Genomic DNA, 26,102 nt, shown 5'->3' on the forward strand with positions numbered 1-26,102 from the left:
ACCGAAGCGGGCAGTTGGTAAACAAGCGATTGCAACGTCTGACCTGTGTCTTCCTGCACGTACCAAAACTCTGTGGGAATTTAAACGAGCCGTTTTTCCACCACAGGTGTCAAATAACATTGTTTGTTACAGCCTGTTCCCACACAGACAAACAGCGGCATTCAAATAGAAAATGTGTTGGTAAACTTATTTACGATATGTACCTACATTAGTCAAAGTCAACTTTATCATCAACTTCTGTGTGTTGTATCAACATGGAGACGGAAATTACGTTTTCTCACCGTCCAAAAGAATACAAATATATAGAAATATGTGTATATATACATTAGGGATGGGAACGATTATTCAGGTATTCGAATTAGGTTTTTTTTTTGGGAGGGGTGCCTAAGTGGATTAGATATTATCAAATGGAATAATTCAATGTATATGACAGTGCCATAGCTAAGTGTGTTTTTCTCCCTCACGGTCCCTCACAGCGGGCAGAGCTGCTGATCTCTCTCTCTCTCTCTCGCGTCCGGTTATACTTCTCTCGCGTTTATGTCCAAATCCATCAGATCTAGCCAGTTCTAGCTAACGATACGGCTGCTGCCCCTCCCTACACGCGGACCACGCAGACTCAAACCTCATCTTATGCCCACATCCCAGCTGAGAGGGTCTCTTCTACAGCTGGCCTGATCGTGAATCGCCTCTCCCCTGAGTAGACATGCTCATGTTCTGAAACAAGAGTATTGAATAGCTGCATTCTGTGCATAGGCCCTGTTATAGGTTGATCTCTGTTGTCACGGGTTACGTTACCCTAACCCGTTATAAGTAATGTTTTAAGCATGAAAGCTGTAGCCTATAGCTGTCAACTGTGATCACCAGTTCAATACATTTGACAAATTCGACTTGGTTTCTAAACTTATTTGAACATGTTTGGTTTTTTTGTAAACATTTTTCCCACATTTTTTTTTTTTTTATAGGATAATTACATTTCGGTTAATCAGTTAACCGTTTTTTTTTGTTGAATATTCGAATATACATTTGCTTTCAAATTCCCATCCCTAATATACATGCATACACACAATAAAAAAAGGCACAACAATAAATATATAACATTAGCAGTCTTCACTCAAATAATAATAATACATGTATTTTGTAAGCGCTTTTACATTTGCTCAAAGTCGCTTTACAGAAGTAGTAAAAAAAAAAGGATAACAATTAAATATAGTAAAAATCACATTTTAAAATCGAGCAATTAAACAACAATCACACATTACAAGTGGGTACAATGTGGGTACGTCTTTGCATTCATTCAGTGGTGCTTTTGAACCGACACATCTAGTACTCACTGTTCTTCAAGCTTTCTTTTCTGGGCTTTTAAAAGGTTTTATGTTTTGCCTTAGCTCTAAATTACTGTGGCGTTGCACAGCAAAAGAGGCTGAGGTACAGTACAGGGATACACTTCCCTTAGTGTCCAGTTTTCAAAGCAACATATTGTGTCCACAGAATTGGAGTAAGGGTTTTTTTCGTGCATCTTCCCAGTCTGCAGGATTAGGGTTGTTGACAGCACACAGCAGAGTAATCACTGAAACATGAGCCAGGACACGAGGACTGCACACATAATTTAAAAACATGTCATAATCACAATGTTGCCCTTTTTGATAGAGACAAAAGTAAGAAAAGTTGTTCTGTTCTTCCGTAGAATCCCCAGCCACAAAGTTAAGTTGCAAAATGGAAAATATATATCTTTAATTTCACCAAAAGAGGGAATATCATGCCATTTCTTTCCTCCTCCTCTTCCTCCCACACAGCAGAGAGTGGGGGGAAGTTCTGTTTTATTTTAAAAACTAAAAAGGATATCTGGTAGATAAAAAGTTGCTCATGCATATGCAGTCTTTGAAATTATGTCCTCAAGCATTACGATTAGAATAAGTTATCTTTTATTTAAATTCATTAAAAGGTCTCCGGATGATTGAGCTGTTATGATGTAAAATATGAGTTACGTTAGACTTAACTCTACTGAATCCCTAAAGAAAAACATGTACATAATACTCAACTTGTATTGGACAGCAGTGATTCTCAAACTTTTTTCAATCATGTACCCCCTTTGAAAAAGAAATTCAGCCAAGTACCCCCTGATCAGCGCAAAAACAGTTTGTTAGGGAAAAAAGCCTCTATAAAGAGGTACAGCACAGCGCTGCACCATCAGTCTGATTTATTAAAACAACAACAGCAACTGAGAAACACTTAAATGCATTTCAAATGTTTACAATCCATCACTAAATTCATGGCCAACCAATTTTAACATCATGCAATAACACTGAGACGACATTAATTGCATTGAACTGATCTTTTTAATAAGTTGTACTAATGTAGTGAAACATGGGCTCGAGCTTCACTGAGGAGCTTCGTCATTCTGACAGGAAGGCACCTGCAGTTATTACACTTCGCCTTTTGAAATATGTGTAACTCTGTTCATATAAAACTCACACTGCTCAAACTTCCTTACTTTTCCTAAAATTGGTATATTTATCAATTTTTTTTATTTTTATTTTTTTCATTAACATAAAATAAATCTCACGTACCCCCTGCAGTACTCCAACGTACCCCTAGGGGTCCGTGTACCCCCATTTGAGAACCACTGTTGTACAGGATGTTAGCCCAACATTATTATTATTAACCAGCTACCATTATAGCAACCCAGTCTCACAGCATTTCGTGTTATAGTCGCGAAATTAATTTCACACAGAACGATTTTAAAAGCAATGTATTTCTATTGGTAGCATGTCTCGTGCCTGCACCACGTCTTTTTGTCCGGTCGGGTCTTGGAAGACCGGAAGCTGTGTGGTTCATAAAAACATTTTCTTACTCAATATCTTACTCTAAGCCTAAGCCTATCCCTTTTATTTTAAATTGTATAATGTCTGAGTTTTTTTGCCGTCCGCGAGGAAAAGAAATGGCTCAGAGCCTCAGAATACTGACATCTGTCTTTCTTTAAATCTTATTTTTCCTTCTAATGTTATTATTTGGTGCAGGCACGAAACACGCTACCAATAGAAATACATTGCTTCTAAAGTCGTTCTGTGTCAGAATACTGAAATCTGTATTTTTTTTAAAGCTCTTTTTCCTTCTAATTTGTTATTATTTACATTGCTTTTCTGTGTGACACGGGGGAAAAAGCGAAAATCGTGTTGGTGAACACAATAGAAATGGATCAAAAAGAGAGAGAATCTTTGTTCCTAAAACTTTCAGAGTCTCTTTCCACAGAGGGGACACATGTTGATGTAGAAGAGACATGAAGAAGAGGGGACACATGTTGATGTAGAGGAGACATGAAGAAGAGGGGACACATGTTGATGTAGAAGAGATATGAAGAAGAAGGGACACATGTTGATGTAGAAGAGATATGAAGAAGAAGGGACACATGTTGATGTAGAAGAGACATGAAGAAGAGGGGACACGTGTTGATGTAGAAGAGATATGAAGAAGAAGGGACACATGTTGATGTAGAAGAGACATGAAGAAGAGGGGACACGTGTTGATGTAGAAGAGACATGAAGAAGAGGGGACACATGGTGATGTAGAAGAGACATGAAGAAGAGGGGACACATGGTGATGTGGAAGAGACATGAAGAAGAGGAGACACATGTTGATGTAGAAGAGACATGAAGAAGAGGAGACACATGTTGATGAAGAAGAGGGGACACATGTTAATGTAGAAGAGACATGAAGAAGAGGGGACACATGTTGATGTGGAAGAGACATGAAGAAGAGGGGACGCATGTTGATGTAGAAGAGACATGAAGAAGAGGGGACGCATGTTGATGTAGAAGAGACATGAAGAAGAGGGGACACATGTTGATGTAGAAGAGACATGAAGAAGAGGGGACACATGGTGATGTAGAAGAGACATGGAGAAGAGGGGACACATGGTGATGTAGAAGAGACATGAAGAAGAGGGGACACATGTTGATGTAGAAGAGACATGGAGAAGAGGGGACATACGATTATGTAGAAGAGACACGAAGAAGAGGGGACACATGTTGATGTAGAAGAGACATGGAGAAGAGGGGACATACGATTGATGTAGAAGAGACATGAAGAAGAGGGGACACATGTTGATGTAGAAGAGACATGAAGAAGAGGGGACACATGTTGATGTAGAAGAGACATGGAGAAGAGGGGACACATGTTGATGTAGAAGAGACATGAAGAAGAGGGGACACATGGTGATGTAGAAGAGACATGAAGAAGAGGGGACACATGTTGATGTAGAAGAGACATGAAGAAGAGGGGACACATGGTGATGTAGAAGAGACATGAAGAAGAGGGGACACATGTTGATGTAGAAGAGACATGAAGAAGAGGGGACACATGGTGATGTAGAAGAGACATGAAGAAGAGGGGACACATGGTGATGTGGAAGAGACATGGAGAAGAGGGGACACATGTTGATGTAGAAGAGACATGGAGAAGAGGGGACACATGTTGATGTAGAAGAGACATGAAGAAGAGGGGACACATGTTGATGTAGAAGAGACATGAAGAAGAGGGGACACATGTTGATGTAGAGGAGACATGAAGAAGAGGGGACACATGTTGATGTAGAAGAGACATGAAGAAGAAGGGACACATGTTGATGTAGAAGAGACATGAAGAAGAGGGGACACGTGTTGATGTAGAAGAGACATGAAGAAGAGGGGACACATGTTGATGTAGAAGAGACATGAAGAAGAGGGGACACATGTTGATGTAGAAGAGACATGAAGAAGAGGGGACACATGTTGATGTAGAAGAGACATGGAGAAGAGGGGACATACGATTATGTAGAAGAGACATGAAGAAGAGGGGACACATGTTGATGTAGAAGAGACATGAAGAAGAGGGGACACATGGTGATGTGGAAGAGACATGAAGAAGAGGAGACACATGTTGATGTAGAAGAGACATGAAGAAGAGGAGACACATGTTGATGAAGAAGAGGGGACACATGTTAATGTAGAAGAGACATGAAGAAGAGGGGACACATGTTGATGTAGAAGAGACATGGAGAAGAGGGGACACATGGTGATGTAGAAGAGACATGAAGAAGAGGGGACACATGTTGATGTAGAAGAGACATGAAGAAGAGGGGACACATGTTGATGTAGAAGAGACATGAAGAAGAGGGGACACATGGTGATGTAGAAGAGACATGAAGAAGAGGAGACACATGTTGATGTAGAAGAGACATGGAGAAGAGGGGACACATGTTGATGTAGAAGAGACGTGAAGAAGAGGGGACACACGATTATGTAGAAGAGACACGAAGAAGAGGGGACACATGTTGATGTAGAAGAGACGTGAAGAAGAGGGGACACATGTTGATGTAGAAGAGACGTGAAGAAGAGGGGACACATGTTGATGTAGAAGAGACACGGAGAAGTGGATTTTGTATGATAGGTCCCCTTTAAATGTATCGTGCCCAAGCTGTGTCTGCCTTCAGCAGTGTGGTGTTGATCGCCGCTCTCTTGCCCCCCTGATTGCTTCCCTCTGTGCTCTGTTATCAGGCGGCGTCAGCCTGGTGCTCGTTGGCCCAGAACCCACAACAGGCATCTGCAGCTACAACACCTACAGAATACACACTGATGTACAGTATGCAAAGCTGCCCTCAAAGGATATTCTAAGGGTTCATTATACTCGGAGCAGAAATGCATGCCTTGTTGTAGCTTTTCGGTACATTTTGCTTTTGTTTTCAGAATTGACGCGTACGAGGAATTTGACTTGATGTCATGGTGCATACATCAAAGTAAAACAACAATGTAAAAACACAGATTGTGAACTATTTTTGAAAACTATAATAACATTCAAACATATTTATGTCCCCTCTTCTTCACGTCTCCTCTACATCAACATGTGTCCCCTCTTCTTCACGTCTCTTCTACATCAACATGTGTCCCCTCTTCTTCATGTCTCTTCTACATCAACACGTGTCCCCTCTTCTTCACGTCTCCTCTACATCAACACGTGTCCCCTCTTCTTCACGTCTCTTCTACATCAACATGTGTCCCCTCTTCTCCATGTCTCTTCTACATCACCATGTGTCCCCTCTTCTCCATGTCTCTTCTACATCAACATGTGTCCCCTCTTCTTCATGTCTCTTCTACATCAACATGTGTCCCCTCTTCTTCATGTCTCTTCTACATCAACATGTGTCCCCTCTTCTTCATGTCTCTTCTACATCAACATGTGTCCCCTCTTCTTCACGTCTCCTCTACATCAACATGTGTCCCCTCTTCTTCATGTCTCCTCTACATCAACACGTGTCCCCTCTTCTTCATGTCTCTTCTACATCAACATGTGTCCCCTCTTCTTCACGTCTCTTCTACATCAACATGTGTCCCCTCTTCTTCATGTCTCTTCTACATCAACACGTGTCCCCTCTTCTTCACGTCTCCTCTACATCAACACGTGTCCCCTCTTCTTCATGTCTCTTCTACATCAACATGTGTCCCCTCTTCTCCATGTCTCTTCTACATCACCATGTGTCCCCTCTTCTTCACGTCTCCTGTACATCAACATGTGTCCCCTCTTCTTCATGTCTCCTCTACATCAACACGTGTCCCCTCTTCTTCATGTCTCTTCTACATCAACATGTGTCCCCTCTTCTTCACGTCTCTTCTACATCAACATGTGTCCCCTCTTCTTCATGTCTCTTCTACATCAACACGTGTCCCCTCTTCTTCACGTCTCCTCTACATCAACACGTGTCCCCTCTTCTTCACGTCTCTTCTACATCAACATGTGTCCCCTCTTCTCCATGTCTCTTCTACATCACCATGTGTCCCCTCTTCTCCATGTCTCTTCTACATCAACACGTGTCCCCTCTTCTTCACGTCTCCTCTACATCAACACGTGTCCCCTCTTCTTCACGTCTCCTCTACATCAACACGTGTCCCCTCTTCTTCACGTCTCCTCTACATCAACATGTGTCCCCTCTTCTTCACGTCTCCTCTACATCAACATGTGTCCCCTCTTCTTCATGTCTCTTCTACATCAACATGTGTCCCCTCTTCTCCATGTCTCTTCTACATAAACATGTGTCCCCTCTTCTTCATGTCTCTTCTACATCAACATGTGTCCCCTCTTCTTCACGTCTCCTCTACATCAACATGTGTCCCCTCTTCTTCACGTCTCCTCTACATCAACATGTGTCCCCTCTTCTTCACGTCTCCTCTACATCAACATGTGTCCCCTCTTCTTCACGTCTCCTCTACATCAACATGTGTCCCCTCTTCTTCATGTCTCTTCTACATCAACACGTGTCCCCTCTTCTTCATGTCTCTTCTACATCAACACGTGTCCCCTCTTCTTCATGTCTCTTCTACATCAACACGTGTCCCCTCTTCTTCATGTCTCCTCTACATCAACATGTGTCCCCTCTTCTTCACGTCTCCTCTACATCAACACGTGTCCCCTCTTCTTCATGTCTCTTCTACATCAACATGTGTCCCCTCTTCCTCATGTCTCTTCTACATCAACATGTGTCCCCTCTTCTTCATGTCTCTTCTACATCAACACGTGTCCCCTCTTCTTCATGTCTCTTCTACATCAACATGTGTCCCCTCTTCTTCATGTCTCTTCTACATCAACATGTGTCCCCTCTTCTTCATGTCTCTTCTACATCACCATGTGTCCCCTCTTCTTCATGTCTTCTACATCAACATGTGTCCCCTCTTCTCCATGTCTCTTCTACATCAACATCTGTCCCCTCTTTTTCATGTCTCTTCTACATCAACATGTGTCCCCTCTTCTTCATGTCTCTTCTACATCACCATGTGTCCCCTCTTCTTCATGTCTCTTCTACATCAACATGTGTCCCCTCTTCTTCATGTCTCTTCTACATCAACATGTGTCCCCTCTTCTTCATGTCTCTTCTACATCAACATGTGTCCCCTCTTCTCCATGTCTCTTCTACATCAACATGTGTCCCCTCTTCTTCATGTCTCTTCTACATCAACATGTGTCCCCTCTTCTTCATGTCTCTTCTACATCAACATGTGTCCCCTCTTCTTCATGTCTCTTCTACATCAACATGTGTCCCCTCTTCTTCATGTCTCTTCTACATCAACATGTGTCCCCTCTTCTTCATGTCTCTTCTACATCAACATGTGTCCCCTCTTCTTCATGTCTCTTCTACATCAACATGTGTCCCCTCTTCTTCATGTCTCTTCTACATCACCATGTGTCCCCTCTTCTTCATGTCTCTTCTACATCACAATGTGTCCCCTCTTCTTCATGTCTCTTCTACATCAACATGTGTCCCCTCTTCTTCATGTCTCTTCTACATCACCATGTGTCCCCTCTTCTTCATGTCTCTTCTACATCAACATGTGTCCCCTCTTCTTCATGTCTCTTCTACATCAACATGTGTCCCCTCTTCTTCATGTCTCTTCTACATCAACATGTGTCCCCTCTTCTTCATGTCTCTTCTACATCACCAAGTGTCTCCTCTTCTCCATGTCTCTTCTACATCACCATGTGTCCCCTCTTCTTCATGTATCTTCTTCATCAACATGTGTCCCCTCTTCTTCATGTCTCTTCTACATCAACATGTGTCCCCTCTTCTTCATGTCTCTTCTACATCAACATGTGTCCCCTCTTCTTCATGTCTCTTCTACATCACCATGTGTCCCCTCTTCTCCATGTCTCTTCTACATTACCATGTGTCCCCTCTTCTCCATGTCTCTTCTACATCAAAATGTGTCCCCTATTCTTCATGTCTCTTCTACATCAACATGTGTCCCCTCTTCTTCATGTCTCTTCTACATCACCATGTGTCCCCTCTTCTTCATGTCTCTTCTACATCACCAAGTGTCCCCTCTTCTCCATGTCTCTTCTACATCAACATGTGTCCCCTCTTCTACATCAACATGTGTCCCCTCTTCTTCATGTCTCTTCTACATCACCATGTGTCCCTTCTTCTTCATGTCTCTTCTACATCACAATGTGTCCCCTCTTCTCCATGTCTCTTCTACATCAACATGTGTCCCCTCTTCTCCATGTCTCTTCTACATCAACATGTGTCCCCTCTTCTCCATGTCTCTTCTACATCAACATGTGTCCCCTCTTCTCCATGTCTCTTCTACATCAACATGTGTCCCCTCTTCTTCATGTCTCTTCTACATCAACATGTGTCCCCTCTTCTTCATGTCTCTTCTACATCAACATGTGTCCCCTCTTCTTCATGTCTCCTCTACATCAACATGTGTCCCCTCTTCTTCATGTCTCTTCTACATCACAATGTGTCCCCTCTTCTCCATGTCTCTTCTACATCAACATGTGTCCCCTCTTCTCCATGTCTCTTCTACATCAACATGTGTCCCCTCTTCTCCATGTCTCTTCTACATCAACATGTGTCCCCTCTTCTCCATGTCTCTTCTACATCAACATGTGTCCCCTCTTCTTCATGTCTCTTCTACATCACCATGTGTCCCCTCTTCTCCATGTCTCTTCTACATCAACATGTGTCCCATCTTCTCCATGTCTCCTCTACATCAACATGTGTCCCCTCTTCTTCATGTCTCTTCTACATCAACATGTGTCCCCTAAATATAACAGTATTTACGTAAAAATGGAATGGAATAAAATATGGAATAAAATTCGGCAGTAATATAAAAAGAAAACGGATATATTGTGCTTTGTAATTCTCATTGTGCTGCAAGTCTTTGCGTGGTACAGCTTCTTGTTTGGAGCGTGTGGTTGGTAGACAGGAGGCTGTGACCTGGTTTTGAATTGCTCTTTGAGGTTTATTCGGTTACATTTATTTATCGTGTCTTTCAGAAGAAAGAACAATTGAATTGGCCCAATATTTCAACCTCGAGCAAACGAGCCTGCCGTGCGCTTTTCATGTTGAAATGCCAACTAAATGTCAGAATCAGTCACCGTTTATTCTCTAATTAAATAATACTTAATTAAATGGGCAGCCGAAATGTCATAAACGATTCTGTTCTTTCCCTTCTGACTCTATCAAGCCTTGATGCATTGCAGGTTTTTTCGATTAGGCAGCGTAATGAGTTGTGACGTTATTCCAAACAACACTTTAATAATTCATTCCTTTCTTTTTGTTTTACTTTATTTATATAGGCACTTCTCTGGAGGCCTTTGCAGCAGGCCTCCTTCAAGTGTTTAGATGTGCTTGTTAGATTAAGAGAACTTAATTAAAACATGAATAAACGAATCGTCTTTAATACGGAGGTAGGGAATGAGTCCTTACCCCAAGTGAAGGAGTTCAAGTATCTCGGGGTCTTGTTCTCGAGTGAGGGAACAATGGAGTGTGAGATGGGCCGGAGAGTCGGTACTGCAGTCGCTTTACCGCACCGTTGTGACGAAAAGGGAGCTGAGCCAGAAGGCAAAGCTCTCTGTCTACCGGGCCATTTTCGTTCCTAGCCTCCCCTATGGTCATGAAGGATGGATCATGACCGAAAGAACGAGATCGCGGATACAAGCGGTCGAGATGGGTTTCCTCCGCAGGGTGGCTGGTGTCTCCCTTAGGGATAAGGTGAGAAGTTCAGTCATCCAGGAGGGACTCGGAGTTGAGCCGCTCCTCCTTCGCGTCGAAAGGAGCCAGTTGAGGTGGTTCGGGCACCTAGTTAGGATGCCACCTGGGCGCCTCCCTAGGGAGGTGTTCCAGGCACGTCCAGCTGGGAGGAGACCGAGGGGTAGACCTAGGACCAGGTGGAGAGATTATTACATTACATCGCATTTAGCTGACGCTATCCAAAGCGACTTACAATTAGTGCGTTCGACCAGGAAGAAACAACCTTGAAGAAAACAGAATCATAAAGTACATCAGGCTTCATAGAGCCAAACATTTCAAGTGCTACTCAACTGGCTTTAGAGAAGCCAGTCCTTTATTAGTATATAAGTGCTTTGTTAATAGTTCTATCGCTCGAAGTGGAGTCAAAAGAGATGAGTTTCAGTCTGGAAGGTGTGTGAGCTTTCTGCTGTCCTGATGTCAATGGGAGCTCATTCCACCATCTTGGAGCCAGGACAGCAAACCCACGTGTTTCTGCTGATGGGAACTTGGGTCCCCCTCGCAGCGAGGGTGCAGCGAGTCGTTTGGCTGATGCAGAGCGTAGTGCATGCGCTGGGGTGTACGGTTTAACCATGTCCTGGATGCAGGAAGGGCAAGATCCATTCGCAGCATGGTACGCAAGTACCAGTGTCTTGAAGTGGATTCTAGCAGTTACTGGAAGCCAGTGGAGGGAGCGGAGGAGCGGCGTGGTGTGGGGACATGTAGGAAGGTTGAAGACCAGGCGAGCCGCTGCATTCTGGATGAGGTCAGAGGTCGGATGGCACATGCAGGCAGACCAGCCAGGAGGGAGTTGCAGTAGTCTAGGCGTGAGATGACGACAGCCTGGACCAGAACCTGCGTGGCTCTCTGGGTCAGCTGGGGACGCGTCCTCCTGATGCTGTAGAGCGTGTATCTGCAGCAGCGGGTTGCAGCAGCGATGTTTGCAGTGAAGGACGGGTTGTTATCTAGGGTCACACCCAGAGTCCTTGCAGTCTGGGTCGGGGAGACAACAGAGGTGCCGATGTTGATTGTCAGGTCAAGAGAGGGACAATCTTTTCCCGGAAGGAAAAGCAGTTCAGTCTTGTCAAGGTTGAGCTTGAGGTGATGAGCGGACATCCACTGAGAGATGTCAGCTGGACGAGCAGAGATGCGTGCGACGACCTGGGTCTCTGAGCGGGGGAAGGACAGAATTAGTTGGGTGTCGTCAGCGTAGCAGTGGTATGAAAAACCATGCGGGCTAATGACTGATCCGAGCGAGTTTGTGTACAGGGAGAAGAGGAGGGGACCAAGAACAGAGCCCTGAGGGACCCCTGTAGTTAATTGACAAGGGTCGGACTCGGACCCTCTCCAAGTTACCCTGTAGGTGCGGTCTTTGAGGTATGAGGTGAGGAGGGAAAGTGCAGAGCCTGAGACTCCAAGTTCTTGGAGAGTGCGAAGGAGGATCTGATGGTTCACCGTGTCGAATGCAGCAGACAGGTCCAACAGGATGATGACAGAGGAGAGGGAGGCTGCTTTGGCCGTGTGCAGTTCCTCAGAGACAGCAAGGAGGGCAGTTTCTGTGGAGTGACCTGCCTTGAAACCAGACTGGTGCGGATCCAGAAGGTTGTTCTGATGGAGATAACAGGAGAGTTGTTTAAAGACAGCGCGTTCAAGTGTTTTAGACAGGAACGGGAGGAGAGAGACAGGCCTGTAGTTTATAACATCAGACGGGTTGAGAGTGGGTTTCTTCAGGAGAGGGTTTTCTCTCGCCTCCTTGAGACTGTTTGGAAAGTGACCAGAAGTTAGAGAAGTGTTGATGAAATGGGTGAGACACGGTAGAATATCAGGAGCGATAGTCTGAAGGAGGTTTGAGGGGATAGGGTCCAGAGGACAGGTGGTAGGGCGGGCAGAGGTAATGAGGGTAAGAACCTCACTTGGAGAGAGAGGGGAGAAGGAGGTTAGTGTGCGGGTGGAAGGAGGGTCAGGTGACCCAGCGGTGAGTCAGAAAAAGAAGAGCGAATATCATCAACCTTTTTTTCAAAGTGGTTAACAAAGTCGCTTGACAGAAGGGAGGAGGGGGAAGGGGCTTTGGGGGGGTCCAGGAGGGAGGAGGGGGGAGGGGCTTTGGGGGGGGCCAAGAGGGAGGAGAAGATGGATTATATCTCTTCGCTGGCCTGGGAGCGCCTTGGGATCCCCCAGTCAGAGCTGGTTGATGTGGGGAAAGGAAGTTTGGGGCTCTCTGCTGGAACTGATACCTCCGAGACCCGACCACGGATAAGCGGGAGAAGATGGATGGATATCTTTCATACATTTGAGGCTTGTAAAATCGCATTTATGATAAAGCAGTGAAGAAACCTCTTTGGCTCTCAACCATGATTAGATTTTCCCGATAAGCTCTTTCATGTTTTCTCATCACACATCACATCATGTACTTCTCCAAACCTTCATCCCCTAAAGATTGAGCAGAGAGGAAATGAGAGGTTTAAGGTGTCTGCATTGTCTTATTGTACCTGTTCCCTCGTCAGCTTTAGTGCCTGGCGCTCTGTAGCCTTGAGATATTATCGCTCCACGATGAGTATTGGCTGCGTTGCTTATTACAGGATGACGTTTGTTTTGTGCTCAGAATCTTTATCTAGTCATTTGCTGTAAACGGGAACACACAGGAGAGGTGTTAGAGCAGGGTTTAAACCATGCGTCGGTGTCCAGAATTCCACTCAGCCAATTACTAGTGATAGGGAAATACTATAAACACGTTCAGACAGGAATCTAAAAGCTTCTGTTTTACAAGAATCTTAATGAGACCAGGATGTACGCAGTTCAGACGGCCTATTTGTGGTGTCGACATGTTGTTTTTGGAGTGTGGGAGTCGTGTGAAAATTCTCAGTTAGTGAAGTTAGTTTAAAAAAAAAAAAAAAAACTCACAATAATAGAGTTTCTGCTTCCTTTCTGAACTTGTTACAGCACGAAAAAGAACGGATGTGATTACTATCCTGCAGTGCTGAAGATGTGCAGAGAGTGGAAAGTATGATGACAGAGTCTTCCAGCTGAGGAACTCACCTTTTTTCAAATCGAAACCAAAATGTATTTTTCACAATTCTCCAAATCCCTGATTCGATTTGAATTGACATTTTAAGGTATTATACGGAATTTGTGCTTAATTAATTTGTCACTTAAGTTACTAAATATGCATATTAAAATAAAACCAAGTAGTTTTGTTTAAAGGAGTAGTTTAAACATGAAGTTTTTATATAGATTTGTGTGCATGTTAATGGTCTGCAAAGACTAACATCCCTGTGTTCCCTCCATTGGACTCCTTTGTTTAACATCACTATGTAACACTCACGCTTCTATTGGCTAGTGCTCCAACAAATTGTACGTGATAGGCTAGGAGGCGGGACATCTCTAAGCTGTTTACCAATCACAACAGAGTCGACCAGCTAACCTATCAGAGCAGACTGGGCTCTGGTTTCAGACAGAGGGTGAAAAGAGGTGCTGCAGCACAGGCAGTATGAGAACGATAAAGAGCTTTTTGAACATTAAAGCATGGAGACATGTAGAGACACTACATACTGATATACACCTGAACATCAGCAGGAGAGGACTCTTTAAAGTAGAGACACTACGTACTGATATACACCTGAACATCAGCAGGAGAGGACTCTTTAAAGTAGAGACACTACATACTGATATACACCTGAACATCAGCAGGAGAGGACTCTTTAAAGTAGAGACACTACGTACTGATATACACCTGAACATCAGCAGGAGAGGACTCTTTAAAGTAGAGACACTACGTACTGATATACACCTGAACATCAGCAGGAGAGGACTCTTTAAAGTAGAGACACTACATACTGATATACACCTGAACATCAGCAGGAGAGGACTCTTTAAAGTAGAGACACTACATACTGATATACACCTGAACCTCAGCAGGAGAGGACTCTTTAAAGTAGAGACACTACATACTGATATACACCTGAACCTCAGCAGGAGAGGACTCTTTAAAGTAGAGACACTACATACTGATATACACCTGAACCTCAGCAGGAGAGGACTCTTTAAAGTAGAGACACTACATACTGATATACACCTGAACATCAGCAGGAGAGGACTCTTTAAAGTAGAGACACTACATACTGATATACACCTGAACATCAGCGGAGAGGACTCTTTAAAGTAGAGAACACTACACACTGATATACACCTGAAACATGAGCAGGAGAGGACTCTTTAAAGTAGAGACGCTACATACTGATATACACCTCAGAACATCAGCAGGAGAGGACTCTTTAAAGTAGAGACACTACATACTGATATACACCTGAACATCAGCGGGAGAGGACTCTTTAAAGTAGAGACGCTACATACTGATATACACCTGAACATGAGCAGGAGAGGACTCTTTAAAGTAGAGACGCTACATACTGATATACACCTGAACATCAGCAGGAGAGGACTCTTTAAAGTAGAGACGCTACATACTGATATACACCTGAACATCAGCAGGAGAGGACTCTTTAAAGTAGAGACGCTACATACTGATATACACCTGAACATCATCAGGAGAGGACTCTTTAAAGTAGAGACGCTACATACACCTGAAAGTGAAGCAAAAATATGTCCTCTTTAAGTTATTTGGAATAAAACTTCCACTGTGATGTGTCTAAAAAGTACTTTTCCATCTCCAGGAACAACATAACTTCATGTCTTTTATTCTTTTTTGCTGCCCTAATTGTCCAGCTGGTTGTACTCCTTTGAGCTGCTATAGTTCTTGTACTTATCTCTGTATGTCGTGCGCCTTTCAGACTTTGACTGGAGCTCCTTCTGGCTGTGGAGTCGCTTCCTGGACTACATGCAGTGCGTGCTGTCCTTCACGCTGATGGCCGCCTACGCCACTTACCTCTTCCTGGACTCGATGCTTTTCGTGGAGACCCTCGGTTTCCTGGCTGTCTTCACCGAGGCGATGCTGGGAACCCCGCAGCTCTACTGCAACTACCAGAATAAATCCACAGAGGGCATGAGGTATGTTTAATAATAATAATAATAATAATAATAATAATAATAATACTGCAGTATCCGCACACTGAAAGTCCTGCATGAAGTGAAAATGAACTACTCGTGTTTGAAGAAACAACAATGTAACGGCATGCACCACTATGTCTTCATTACTGTTCGTTCTTTGTCCTCAGCCTTGAGTATAATTTACAATCAGTCGGTTGACAATCGAAACAAAGCTTGTTGCATCCTCGATTAATGATAATGATTTATCCTGATGAGTGCTGTTTTGTTTACGAGAGCCACTTCCATCACAAGCAGCTCTCACTCGTAAGCAAAGGCTGCCGATTCTATTGTCTTACATACGATCATTAACACTGACACATGTTTATTAAGTATTTCTGGCACCTGTCGAACAGGAAATAAAGCCGTGCTCCTGACAGCTAATTATTATGCTGACATGACATTTAGCCCTCTGAAGTTTCTCTGGAAATCGATATGCTAATGAGGTATTCTGTCTACAGCTAATGTGTCATTTGGGCTCATTAAGGTCGACATGCATCACGTCTCAGGCTGTAATTAGAGGCATTGACGTAATATGGATTTTTCTATATCCTACACAGGTTGAACATATTTACCACTAGCCTTTTAAGCTGGAGACAAGCGCAAAGGAAATATCTTTTACTTAGTCTATAGGTGTACTTTCTTTTGACATATTTTTTTTATTACATTTTTCAATAACATTATATTTAAAGGTTATACGTACATCACAACACAGAGGTGCTGTATCGAAAAGACACATAAACAAACAAATTAATCATATTACATTTTAATGTCTCTAGCCTGCCGTAAACAATGAAGCAACGTTCCTCAGGTGTCATTGTGAGTGTGTTTAAAAATGAAAAGCAATGAATGACTTGACAAAGAACAGACTTCAAGCAGATAAGAAATATGACAACGAGGAACGTCTTAAGGCCCGGACACACCGAGCCGATGTCTGGCCTGTCGCCCTACTCAGATTGGTGTGTCCCGCACCGTCGTGTCTTTTCGGCCGTGCCGACACCTTCCGCCGCCGATTCAACATGTCGGCAATAGGCTGTCGGCAAAATAAATCACTCTGATTGGCTGTTCAGCTTAGCGAATCAGTGCATGAGAAGCGAAACGGAAGTGAAGAAGGCACACACAGACGGCTATTATTTTTCATTTTCCAGTATAGAATAGAATTGAGAGGTTTTAAACCCTCTTTAATGCAGAGCACACAGCACACAGTCAAATGTGTTGTCTGCATTTAACCCATCCTAGCACCGGGAGTCTAGCACCAGGAGTCTAGCACCAGGAGTCTAGCACCAGGAGTCTAGCCCCAGGAGTCTAGCCCCAGGAGTCTAGCCCCAAGAGTCTAGCCCCAGGAGTCTAGCCCCAGGAGTCTAGCCCCAGGAGTCTAGTACCAGGAGCAGTGGGCAGCTATTGTACAGCGCCCGGGGAGTGAGGGGGGAAGGGGGGTGTCCGGTGCCTTGCTCAAGGGCACCACGGCAGGGCAGGAGGTGAACTGGGACCTCTCCAAGTAGCAGTCCACACACCATATTTAGGTCTAGTCGGGGACTTGAACCGGCGACCTTACAGCTCCCAGTCCAAGCCCCTACTGACAGAGCACTAAACATGTTTTCGATTATAAGCCGTGATGTGAAACAGTCCGTGATGGACGAGAGTGAAAATGGAACGCATGCTATTTGTTGTTTGTATATGTCACGCCGTCTGTCTTCCGGTTGTTCCCCTCTTTTGAATAATGAATACACACTACCGCCACCTGCTGGTCAGGAGAGTTATTTCCACTCACGCATGCGCAGTGTGTACGTGCTAGTTGGCCGTCAGCTAAAGTCTTTGCTGTGTGTTCCTGTTGGCCAAGACGCAGGAGACGTGAGGCGACACAACAATCGGGTCGGTCGGGACGTGTTCTTTGGTGCCAGTTTGCTGTGTCCGGGCCTTTTAAATTGAAATGGTGAATCTATATGTCAAAAGACTTGCAATGTAACACACTGATACGAAACCCCCCAGTTGCTTTCTGCAGCAGAAAGATAACAAAACTCCAGCAGGGCTTCATGTCAAACTTAACCGGCCATGACGGCTCCCTCTCTGTCCCATGCCTTGTTTATTTATTTTTGTTTGTTTGTACTTCCTACCCTCTGTCTGCCACCCTCATTGTTCACGGAGCTTGTGACTACCCGATTTGCGAGTTGGTCTGCCGTAAACGTACAGCGGGGGGGGGAAAGTATTTAGTCAGCCACCACTTGTGCAAGTTCTCCCACTTAAAAAGACGAGAGAGGCCTGTACTTTTCATCCTGGTACACTTCAACTATGAGAGACGGAATGGGGGGAAAGAATCCAGGAAATCACATTGTAGGATTTTTAATGAATTAATTGGTAAATTCCTCGGTAAAATAAGTATTTGGTCACCTCCAAACAAACAAGATCTCTGGCTCTCACAGACATGTAACTTCTTCTTTAAGAGCCTTCTCTGTCCTCCACTCGTTAACTGTATTAATGGCACCTGTTTGAACTCGTTATCAGTATAAAAGACACCTGTCCACAACCTCAAACAGTCATACTCCAAACTCCACTATGGCCAAGACCAGAGAGCTGTCAAAGGACACCAGAAACAAAATGGTAGACCTGCACCAGGCTGGGAAGACTGCATCTGCAATAGGTAAGCAGCTTGGTGTGAAGAAATCAACTGTGGGAGCAATTATTAGAAAATGGAAGACATACAAGACCACTGATAATCTCCCTCGATCTGGGGCTCCACGCAAGATCTCACCCCGTGGGGTCAAAGTGATCACAAGACCGGTGAGCAAAGATCCCAGAACCACACGGGGGGACCGAGTCCATGACCTGCAGAGAGCTGGGACCAAAGTAACAAAGGCTGCCATCAGTAACACACTACGCCGCCAGGGACTCAAATCCTGCAGTGCCAGACGTGTCCCCCTGCTTAAGCCAGTACATGTCCAGGCCCGTCTGAAGTTTGCTAGAGAGCATTAGATGATCCAGAAGAGGATTGGGAGAATGTCATATGGTCAGATGAAACCAAAATAGAACTTTTTGGTAAAAACTCAACTAGACGTGTTTGGAGGAGAAAGAATGCTGAGGTGCATCCAAAGAACACCTACTGTGAAACGTGGGGGTGGAAACATCATGCTTTGGGGCTGTTTGTCTGCAAAGGGACCAGGACGACTGATCCGTGTAAAGGAAAGAATGAATGGGGCCATGTGTCGTGAGATTTTGAGTGACAACCTCCTTCCATCAGCAAGGGCATTGAAGATGAAACGTGGCTGGGTCTTTCAGCATGACAATGATTCCAAACACACCGCCCGGGCAACGAAGGAGTGGCTTCGTAAGAAGTATTTCAAGGTCCTGGAGTGGCCTAGCCAGTCTCCAGATCTCAACCCCATAGAACATCTTTGGAGGGAGTTGAAAGTCTGTGTTGCCCAGCAACAGCCCCAAAGCATCACTGCTCTGGAGGAGATCTGCATGGAGGAATGGCCAAAATACCAGCAACAGTGTGTAAACACCTTGTGAAGACTTACGGAAAACGTTTGACCTCTGTCATTGCCAACAAAGGGTATATAACAAAGTATTGAGATGAACTTTTGTTATTGACCAAATACTTGTTTTCCACCATAATTTTCAAATAAATTCTTTAAAAATCAGACAATGTGATCTTCTGGATTTCTTTTTTCTCATTTTGTCTCTCATAGTTGAAGTGTACCAAGGATGAAAATTACAGGCCTCTCATCTTTTTAAGTGGGAGAACTTGCACAATTGATGGCTGACTAAATATGTTTTTGCCCCACTGTATATCACATTTGTATATGATAATGTATGAAGTCAACAAAAATAATTTTAGTTATCTCCAGAGATGGCAAAAGTACACACAACCTTTACTCAAGTAGAAGTACAGATACTGGTGTTTAAAAATACTCTGGTGAAAGTAGAAGTACTGACTAATATTCTTTACTCAAGTCAAAGTAAAGAGGCTTTGAAGTGTACTTAAGTGAAAAGTACCCATAACTAGCAGCTGCTTTAAAGAGTACCTGACCTCCCTTTATATTAATAGAACAATAATGTCATTGTTAGCTAATGAATGTTTCCATGGTGACCAACGGCAACATGACAACGTTTCCATTGGTCCCTCTTCTTTAGAGAAGACCAGGAAGTGATGGATACACGGATCGTGTTCCAATCAATAGGCACGCAGTGACTCTGAAGAATAATGATCATGCACCAACACACATTCAGACTAAAGGAACCAGCTGTTTGGGAAATGAGAGAAGTAGAAAGTACAAGTATTTGAGTTCAACATGTAAGAAGTAGAAAGTACAGGTATTTGGGTTCAACATGTAAGAAGTAGAAAGTACAGGTATTTGAGTTCAACATGTGAGAAGTAGAAAGTACAGGTATTTGGGTTTCAACATGTGAGAAGTAGAAAGTACAGGTATTTGTGTTCAACATGTGAGAAGTAGAAAGTACAGGTATTTGTGTTCAACATGTAAGAAGTAGAAAGTACAGGTATTTGAGTTCAACATATAAGAAGTAGAAAGTACAGGTATTTGTGTTCAACATGTGAGAAGTAGAAAGTACAGGTATTTGAGTTCAACATGTAAGAAGTAGAAAGTACAGGTATTTGGGTTCAACATGTAAGAAGTAGAAAGTACAGGTATTTGAGTTCAACATGTGAGAAGTAGAAAGTACAGGTATTTGGGTTCAACATGTGAGAAGTAGAAAGTACAGGTATTTGTGTTCAACATGTGAGAAGTAGAAAGTACAGGTATTTGTGTTCAACATGTAAGAAGTAGAAAGTACAGGTATTTGAGTTCAACATATAAGAAGTAGAAAGTACAGGTATTTGTGTTCAACATGTGAGAAGTAGAAAGTACAGGTATTTGAGTTCAACATGTAAGAAGTAGAAAGTACAGGTATTTGTGTTCAACATGTCAGAAGTAGAAAGTACAGGTATTTGTGTTCAACATGTAAGAAGTAGAAAGTACGGGTATTTGTGTTCAACATGTAAGAAGTAGAAAGTACAGGTATTTGAGTTCAACATGTGAGAAGTAGAAAGTACAGGTATTTGAGTTCAACATGTGAGAAGTAGAAAGTACAGGTATTTGAGTTCAACATGTGAGAAGTAGAAAGTACAGGTATTTGAGTTCAACATGTAAGAAGTAGAAAGTACAGGTATTTGAGTTCAACATGTGAGAAGTAGAAAGTACAGGTATTTGAGTTCAACATGTAAGAAGTAGAAAGTACAGGTATTTGTGTTCAACATGTCAGAAGTAGAAAGTACAGGTATTTGTGTTCAACATATGAGAAGTAGAAAGTACAGGTATTTGTGTTCAACATGTAAGAAGTAGAAAGTACAGGTATTTGAGTTCAACATATAAGAAGTAGAAAGTACAGGTATTTGTGTTCAACATGTGAGAAGTAGAAAGTACAGGTATTTGTGTTCAACATGTAAGAGGTAGAAAGTCCAGGTATTTGTGTTCAACATGTCAGAAGTAGAAAGTACAGGTATTTGTGTTCAACATGTAAGAAGTAGAAAGTACGGGTATTTGAGTTCAACATGTGAGAAGTAGAAAGTACAGGTATTTGAGTTCAACATGTGAGAAGTAGAAAGTACAGGTATTTGTGTTCAACATGTCAGAAGTAGAAAGTACAGGTATTTGGGTTCAACATGTGAGAAGTAGAAAGTACAGGTATTTGTGTTCAACATGTGAGAAGTAGAAAGTACAGGTATTTGTGTTCAACATGTGAGAAGTCGAAAGTACAGGTATTTGTGTTCAACATGTGAGAAGTAGAAAGTACAGGTATTTGTGTTCAACATGTGAGAAGTAGAAAGTACAGGTATTTGTGTTCAACATGTGAGAAGTAGAAAGTACAGGTATTTGTGTTCAACATGTGAGAAGTAGAAAGTACAGGTATTTGAGTTCAACATGTAAGAAGTAGAAAGTACAGGTATTTGAGTTCAACATGTAAGAAGTAGAAAGTACAGGTATTTGTGTTCAACATGTCAGAAGTAGAAAGTACAGGTATTTGTGTTCAACATGTAAGAAGTAGAAAGTACGGGTATTTGAGTTCAACATGTGAGAAGTAGAAAGTACAGGTATTTGTGTTCAACATGTCAGAAGTAGAAAGTACAGGTATTTGTGTTCAACATGTAAGAAGTAGAAAGTACGGGTATTTGTGTTCAACATGTAAGAAGTAGAAAGTACAGGTATTTGAGTTCAACATGTGAGAAGTAGAAAGTACAGGTATTTGTGTTCAACATGTGAGAAGTAGAAAGTACAGGTATTTGAGTTCAACATGTGAGAAGTAGAAAGTACAGGTATTTGTGTTCAACATGTGAGAAGTAGAAAGTACAGGTATTTGAGTTCAACATGTAAGAAGTAGAAAGTACAGGTATTTGTGTTCAACATGTAAGAAGTAGAAAGTACAGGTATTTGAGTTCAACATGTGAGAAGTAGAAAGTACAGGTATTTGTGTTCAACATGTAAGAAGTAGAAAGTACAGGTATTTGAGTTCAACATGTAAGAAGTAGAAAGTACAGGTATTTGAGTTCAACATGTAAGAAGTAGAAAGTACAGGTATTTGTGTTCAACATGTCAGAAGTAGAAAGTACAGGTATTTGTGTTCAACATGTAAGAAGTAGAAAGTACGGGTATTTGAGTTCAACATGTGAGAAGTAGAAAGTACAGGTATTTGAGTTCAACATGTGAGAAGTAGAAAGTACAGGTATTTGTGTTCAACATGTAAGAAGTAGAAAGTACGGGTATTTGTGTTCAACATGTAAGAAGTAGAAAGTACAGGTATTTGAGTTCAACATGTGAGAAGTAGAAAGTACAGGTATTTGTGTTCAACATGTGAGAAGTAGAAAGTACAGGTATTTGAGTTCAACATGTGAGAAGTAGAAAGTACAGGTATTTGAGTTCAACATGTAAGAAGTAGAAAGTACAGGTATTTGTGTTCAACATGTAAGAAGTAGAAAGTACAGGTATTTGAGTTCAACATATAAGAAGTAGAAAGTACAGGTATTTGTGTTCAACATGTGAGAAGTAGAAAGTACAGGTATTTGTGTTCAACATGTAAGAAGTAGAAAGTACAGGTATTTGAGTTCAACATGTAAGAAGTAGAAAGTACAGGTATTTGAGTTCAACATGAGAGAAGTAGAAAGTACAGGTATTTGAGTTCAACATGTAAGAAGTAGAAAGTACAGGTATTTGAGTTCAACATGTAAGAAGTAGAAAGTACAGGTATTTGTGTTCAACATGTAAGAAGTAGAAAGTACAGGTATTTGAGTTCAACATGTAAGAAGTAGAAAGTACAAGTATTTGTGTTCAACATGTAAGAAGTAGAAAGTACAGGTATTTGAGTTCAACATGTAAGAAGTAGAAAGTACAGGTATTTGAGTTCAACATGTAAGAAGTAGAAAGTACAGGTATTTGAGTTCAACATGTAAGAATACAATAACTGTCATACAAGAAGAATAAGGATCTAATAACAGAGTTTTCTTCTTGAATCAACTTTTTTTTTATCAATCAACTGAAAATAATTATATATTACTGCCATAAATGATTGCATACATTTACAGTTTCTTATTTTTCCACTCTGATAGCCGTCAACCAGAAGTTCAATCCATTTCTCACTTCTTCTAAGAATGTCCACTAAAAGGATCTCTTCTCAAATAATCGGAAAATCACCTCGTAATAACAATAACTCTCTCTCGTTCAGATTAATGTGGTCGGGGTTTGTTTTTCTTCTTTGCGAAACGCCGCTGTTTCAAATGTCCTACTTGGGCTTGTACGTAAAGATGCTTTCAGTCAGGGTGGACATGATATTACCCAGACTTAAAATAAACGTTTTTCCCATTGAAACATTTGCAAACTTGTGTCAATGTGTGTGACAAATGGCCGAAATCCAGTTAAATATTATTTCGGTTTATTATTAAGATTAAAAACAATTGATAGGGAAGGCTGTATGCAATTAATGACATCATGAAGGCATGGTTTTATATTTTATAATAGTATTTCAAATACCCGTCAATTGACTAATAAAAAAACATTTTATTTTTATTTTATTTAGTTATATATTTAGTTATTGAGGAACCAGGGAGTGCTAACTGCAAAACATACGTCATGGCTGCCCCACTTCATTTTCTTGAGGTTGCAATGCCTTCTGGTCTTTTTCGCCACTTCCATGATGGATTTCCTCCCGTCTGATTGTTGGAACCTGTAGAGAAAAGCACTTTTATTCTCTCACTTTTTAAAAGCCTCCTGAATGCTATGGATGTTTTAGAAAGAGCCTTCACGTTGTCGTGCTATCAAACCCAACAGCAGGAAGTATGATTCTGTATTCCTATTCTTAGGGTTAAAATGCACTAGCAGACTTCAATGGATGCAGAAATACAAAGCAACATCACTTAATGGCTGCTTTTTGGTGTGTGTGTGTGTGTGTGTGTGTGTGTGTGTGTGTGTGTGTGTGTGTGTGTGTGTGTGTGTGTGTGTGTGTGTGTGTGTGTGTGTTGTGTGTGTGTGTGTGTGTGTGTGTGTGTGTGTGTGTGTGTGTGTGTGTGTGTGTGTGTGTGTGTGTGTGTGTGTGTGTGTGTGTGTGTGTGTGTGTGTGTGTGTGTGTGTGTGTGTGTGTGTGTGTGTGTGTGTGTGTGTGAGATATTCTGCAGACAAGGCTGCCATAGTAGTCGGATGATATTGTTTGTGTCCTCTTCTCTCCCTTCACAACCTGTTGGGTCTGGCAGGCTGTTGCTAGGTTACTTAGCCCTCACCACTCCGTTCAAGGTTTCTGTGAGTGTGTATGAAGTGTGTGTGCAAGGGGAGAAAGCAAGATCCCATGAAGTGAGGATGTTTTTCTTTCAACGTGCCATTTTTAAAAGCAAAAATAAATTACTTAAATTTATGTTGATGCACGCGGAAGGAAGGGTTAGGGAATTAATGAAAGTCTGAATGAACAAGTGCACACATGCATTTTGCAGACACAACAACCAACAGGCAGGAGAAGTAAAACAAGGTGTCTTTTCCTGCAAGTTGGTGGAAGAAAAGAGTGATAGGATCCCAAAAAAAACATCCTCCAAGTTAAAGCCCACGCTCCAACTGGAGACACATTTTTAACAAGTGTCAAACTACTTCCAGAGCTGTAGCCATGACACAAACTGTCATGTAGAGCGGTGGAGCACTGAGTCTAGTAGAAGGGAGAATAGCTGAACCTATTTTTGGTTGGATGGCTGAAATAAGGCCCTATTGTGCTTTTTGGTATTATTCCTTTCCTGTAGTGTGTTTATATAAGTTGTTGTTGAGGGAGCCCTGCAAAAATACTTCATATTGTCCCTACCAGCAGTGTCAGAGAAGCAGCAGCAGAGCAGTTTTTAATAATAAAATATGGACAGAGGAGATGAATCCCATGAGGAAACAGCTGAAGGTGTTTTTGTGGTTTTGTTTCTGATGTGACGCTTCCTAAAACCCGGAAGTAAACTCCTTCCGGTTCCTTCGACAGAAACGCAATGCAATCTCTCCATAGGGCTTTGGAAAACAGCTGGAAATAAGGTCTGTGGTTGAGACACATTGAAGAGACGGATCACGTTTTGTTCAGCCGGATAATCTCTACATATCTATCCTACTTTTATCATTTTCTAATCATAAATCTAATCGCCAGAAGCAAAATGCTAACGTTATGCTATGAACGAGCTACAGCCGGGTCGCTGCTTCAACGTCACGCCGACTTCAGATCCAGATTCAAACTATAGATTATAAATGGAACAAGTTGAAGTGTTTGTCTGAACGGTCTGCAGGAGGCAGGGACTGGCTTTCAAGCAGCACAGGAACTAACTTAGCGGAATGTTTACGTGTTCGGCGCAAGGCAAGTTTATTTATATAGCACTTTTCAACACAAGGCAATTCAAAGTGCTTTACAAAAAACGAAAGACATTAAGAAAATGGCATTTAAAATCAGTCATTAAAAAGAAAAGATAATAAAAGAAACATTAAAAGAAAAAATACATGGATAAAAGTTACAGTGCAGTTTAAGATGTGAATAGTTCAATTAAAAGCAGCGGCAAAAAGAAAAGTCTTCAGTCTGGATTTGAAAGTAGTCAGAGTTGCAGCGGACCTGCAGGTTTCTGGGAGTTTGTTCCAGATGTTTGGAGCATAATAACTGAACGCTGCTTCTCCATGTTTAGTTCTGACTCTGGGGACAGAACGCTGACCAGTCCCTGAAGACCTGAGAGTTCTGGCGTAATGACGTACAACGACCTCCACGACTTCTGTAGTCCTGTTCAGCCACTTGGTAACAACCTTCGTTTCTCAGACACGTCAACTCTTCAGAAATCACCAGCGGGGTCGTAGAACAAAACGTGATCCGTCTCTTCAATGCGTCTCAACCTCAGACCTTAGTTCCAGATATCTTCCAAAACCCTATGGAGAGATCCCATTGCTTTTTATCGAAGGAACCGGAAGTGGTAACATGCTAACGTACTTCCGGGTTTTAGGACGCGTCACTGTGGCCCAACGTCCTCTGTTGACCTCACTGATGCGGT

The 26,102-nt window shown here is 42.3% G+C and overlaps 1 protein-coding gene across 2 annotated transcripts in view; it reads left to right on the plus strand.

Annotated features, from left to right (window-relative positions):
- LOC117455347 (solute carrier family 66 member 2) overlaps positions 1-26,102 on the plus strand; it is a 49,170-nt gene that overhangs the window by 11,985 nt on the left and 11,083 nt on the right. For both annotated transcript variants that reach the window (XM_034094819.1, XM_034094820.1), the window contains one exon: positions 15,325-15,541. In XM_034094819.1, coding sequence (XP_033950710.1) covers positions 15,325-15,541 — 217 coding nt within the window. The remainder of the gene's footprint in view (positions 1-15,324; positions 15,542-26,102) is intronic.

The sequence above is a fragment of the Pseudochaenichthys georgianus genome, chromosome 11 (genome assembly GCF_902827115.2).
Source record: "Pseudochaenichthys georgianus chromosome 11, fPseGeo1.2, whole genome shotgun sequence".
Classification (NCBI taxonomy): Eukaryota; Metazoa; Chordata; class Actinopteri; order Perciformes; family Channichthyidae; genus Pseudochaenichthys; species Pseudochaenichthys georgianus.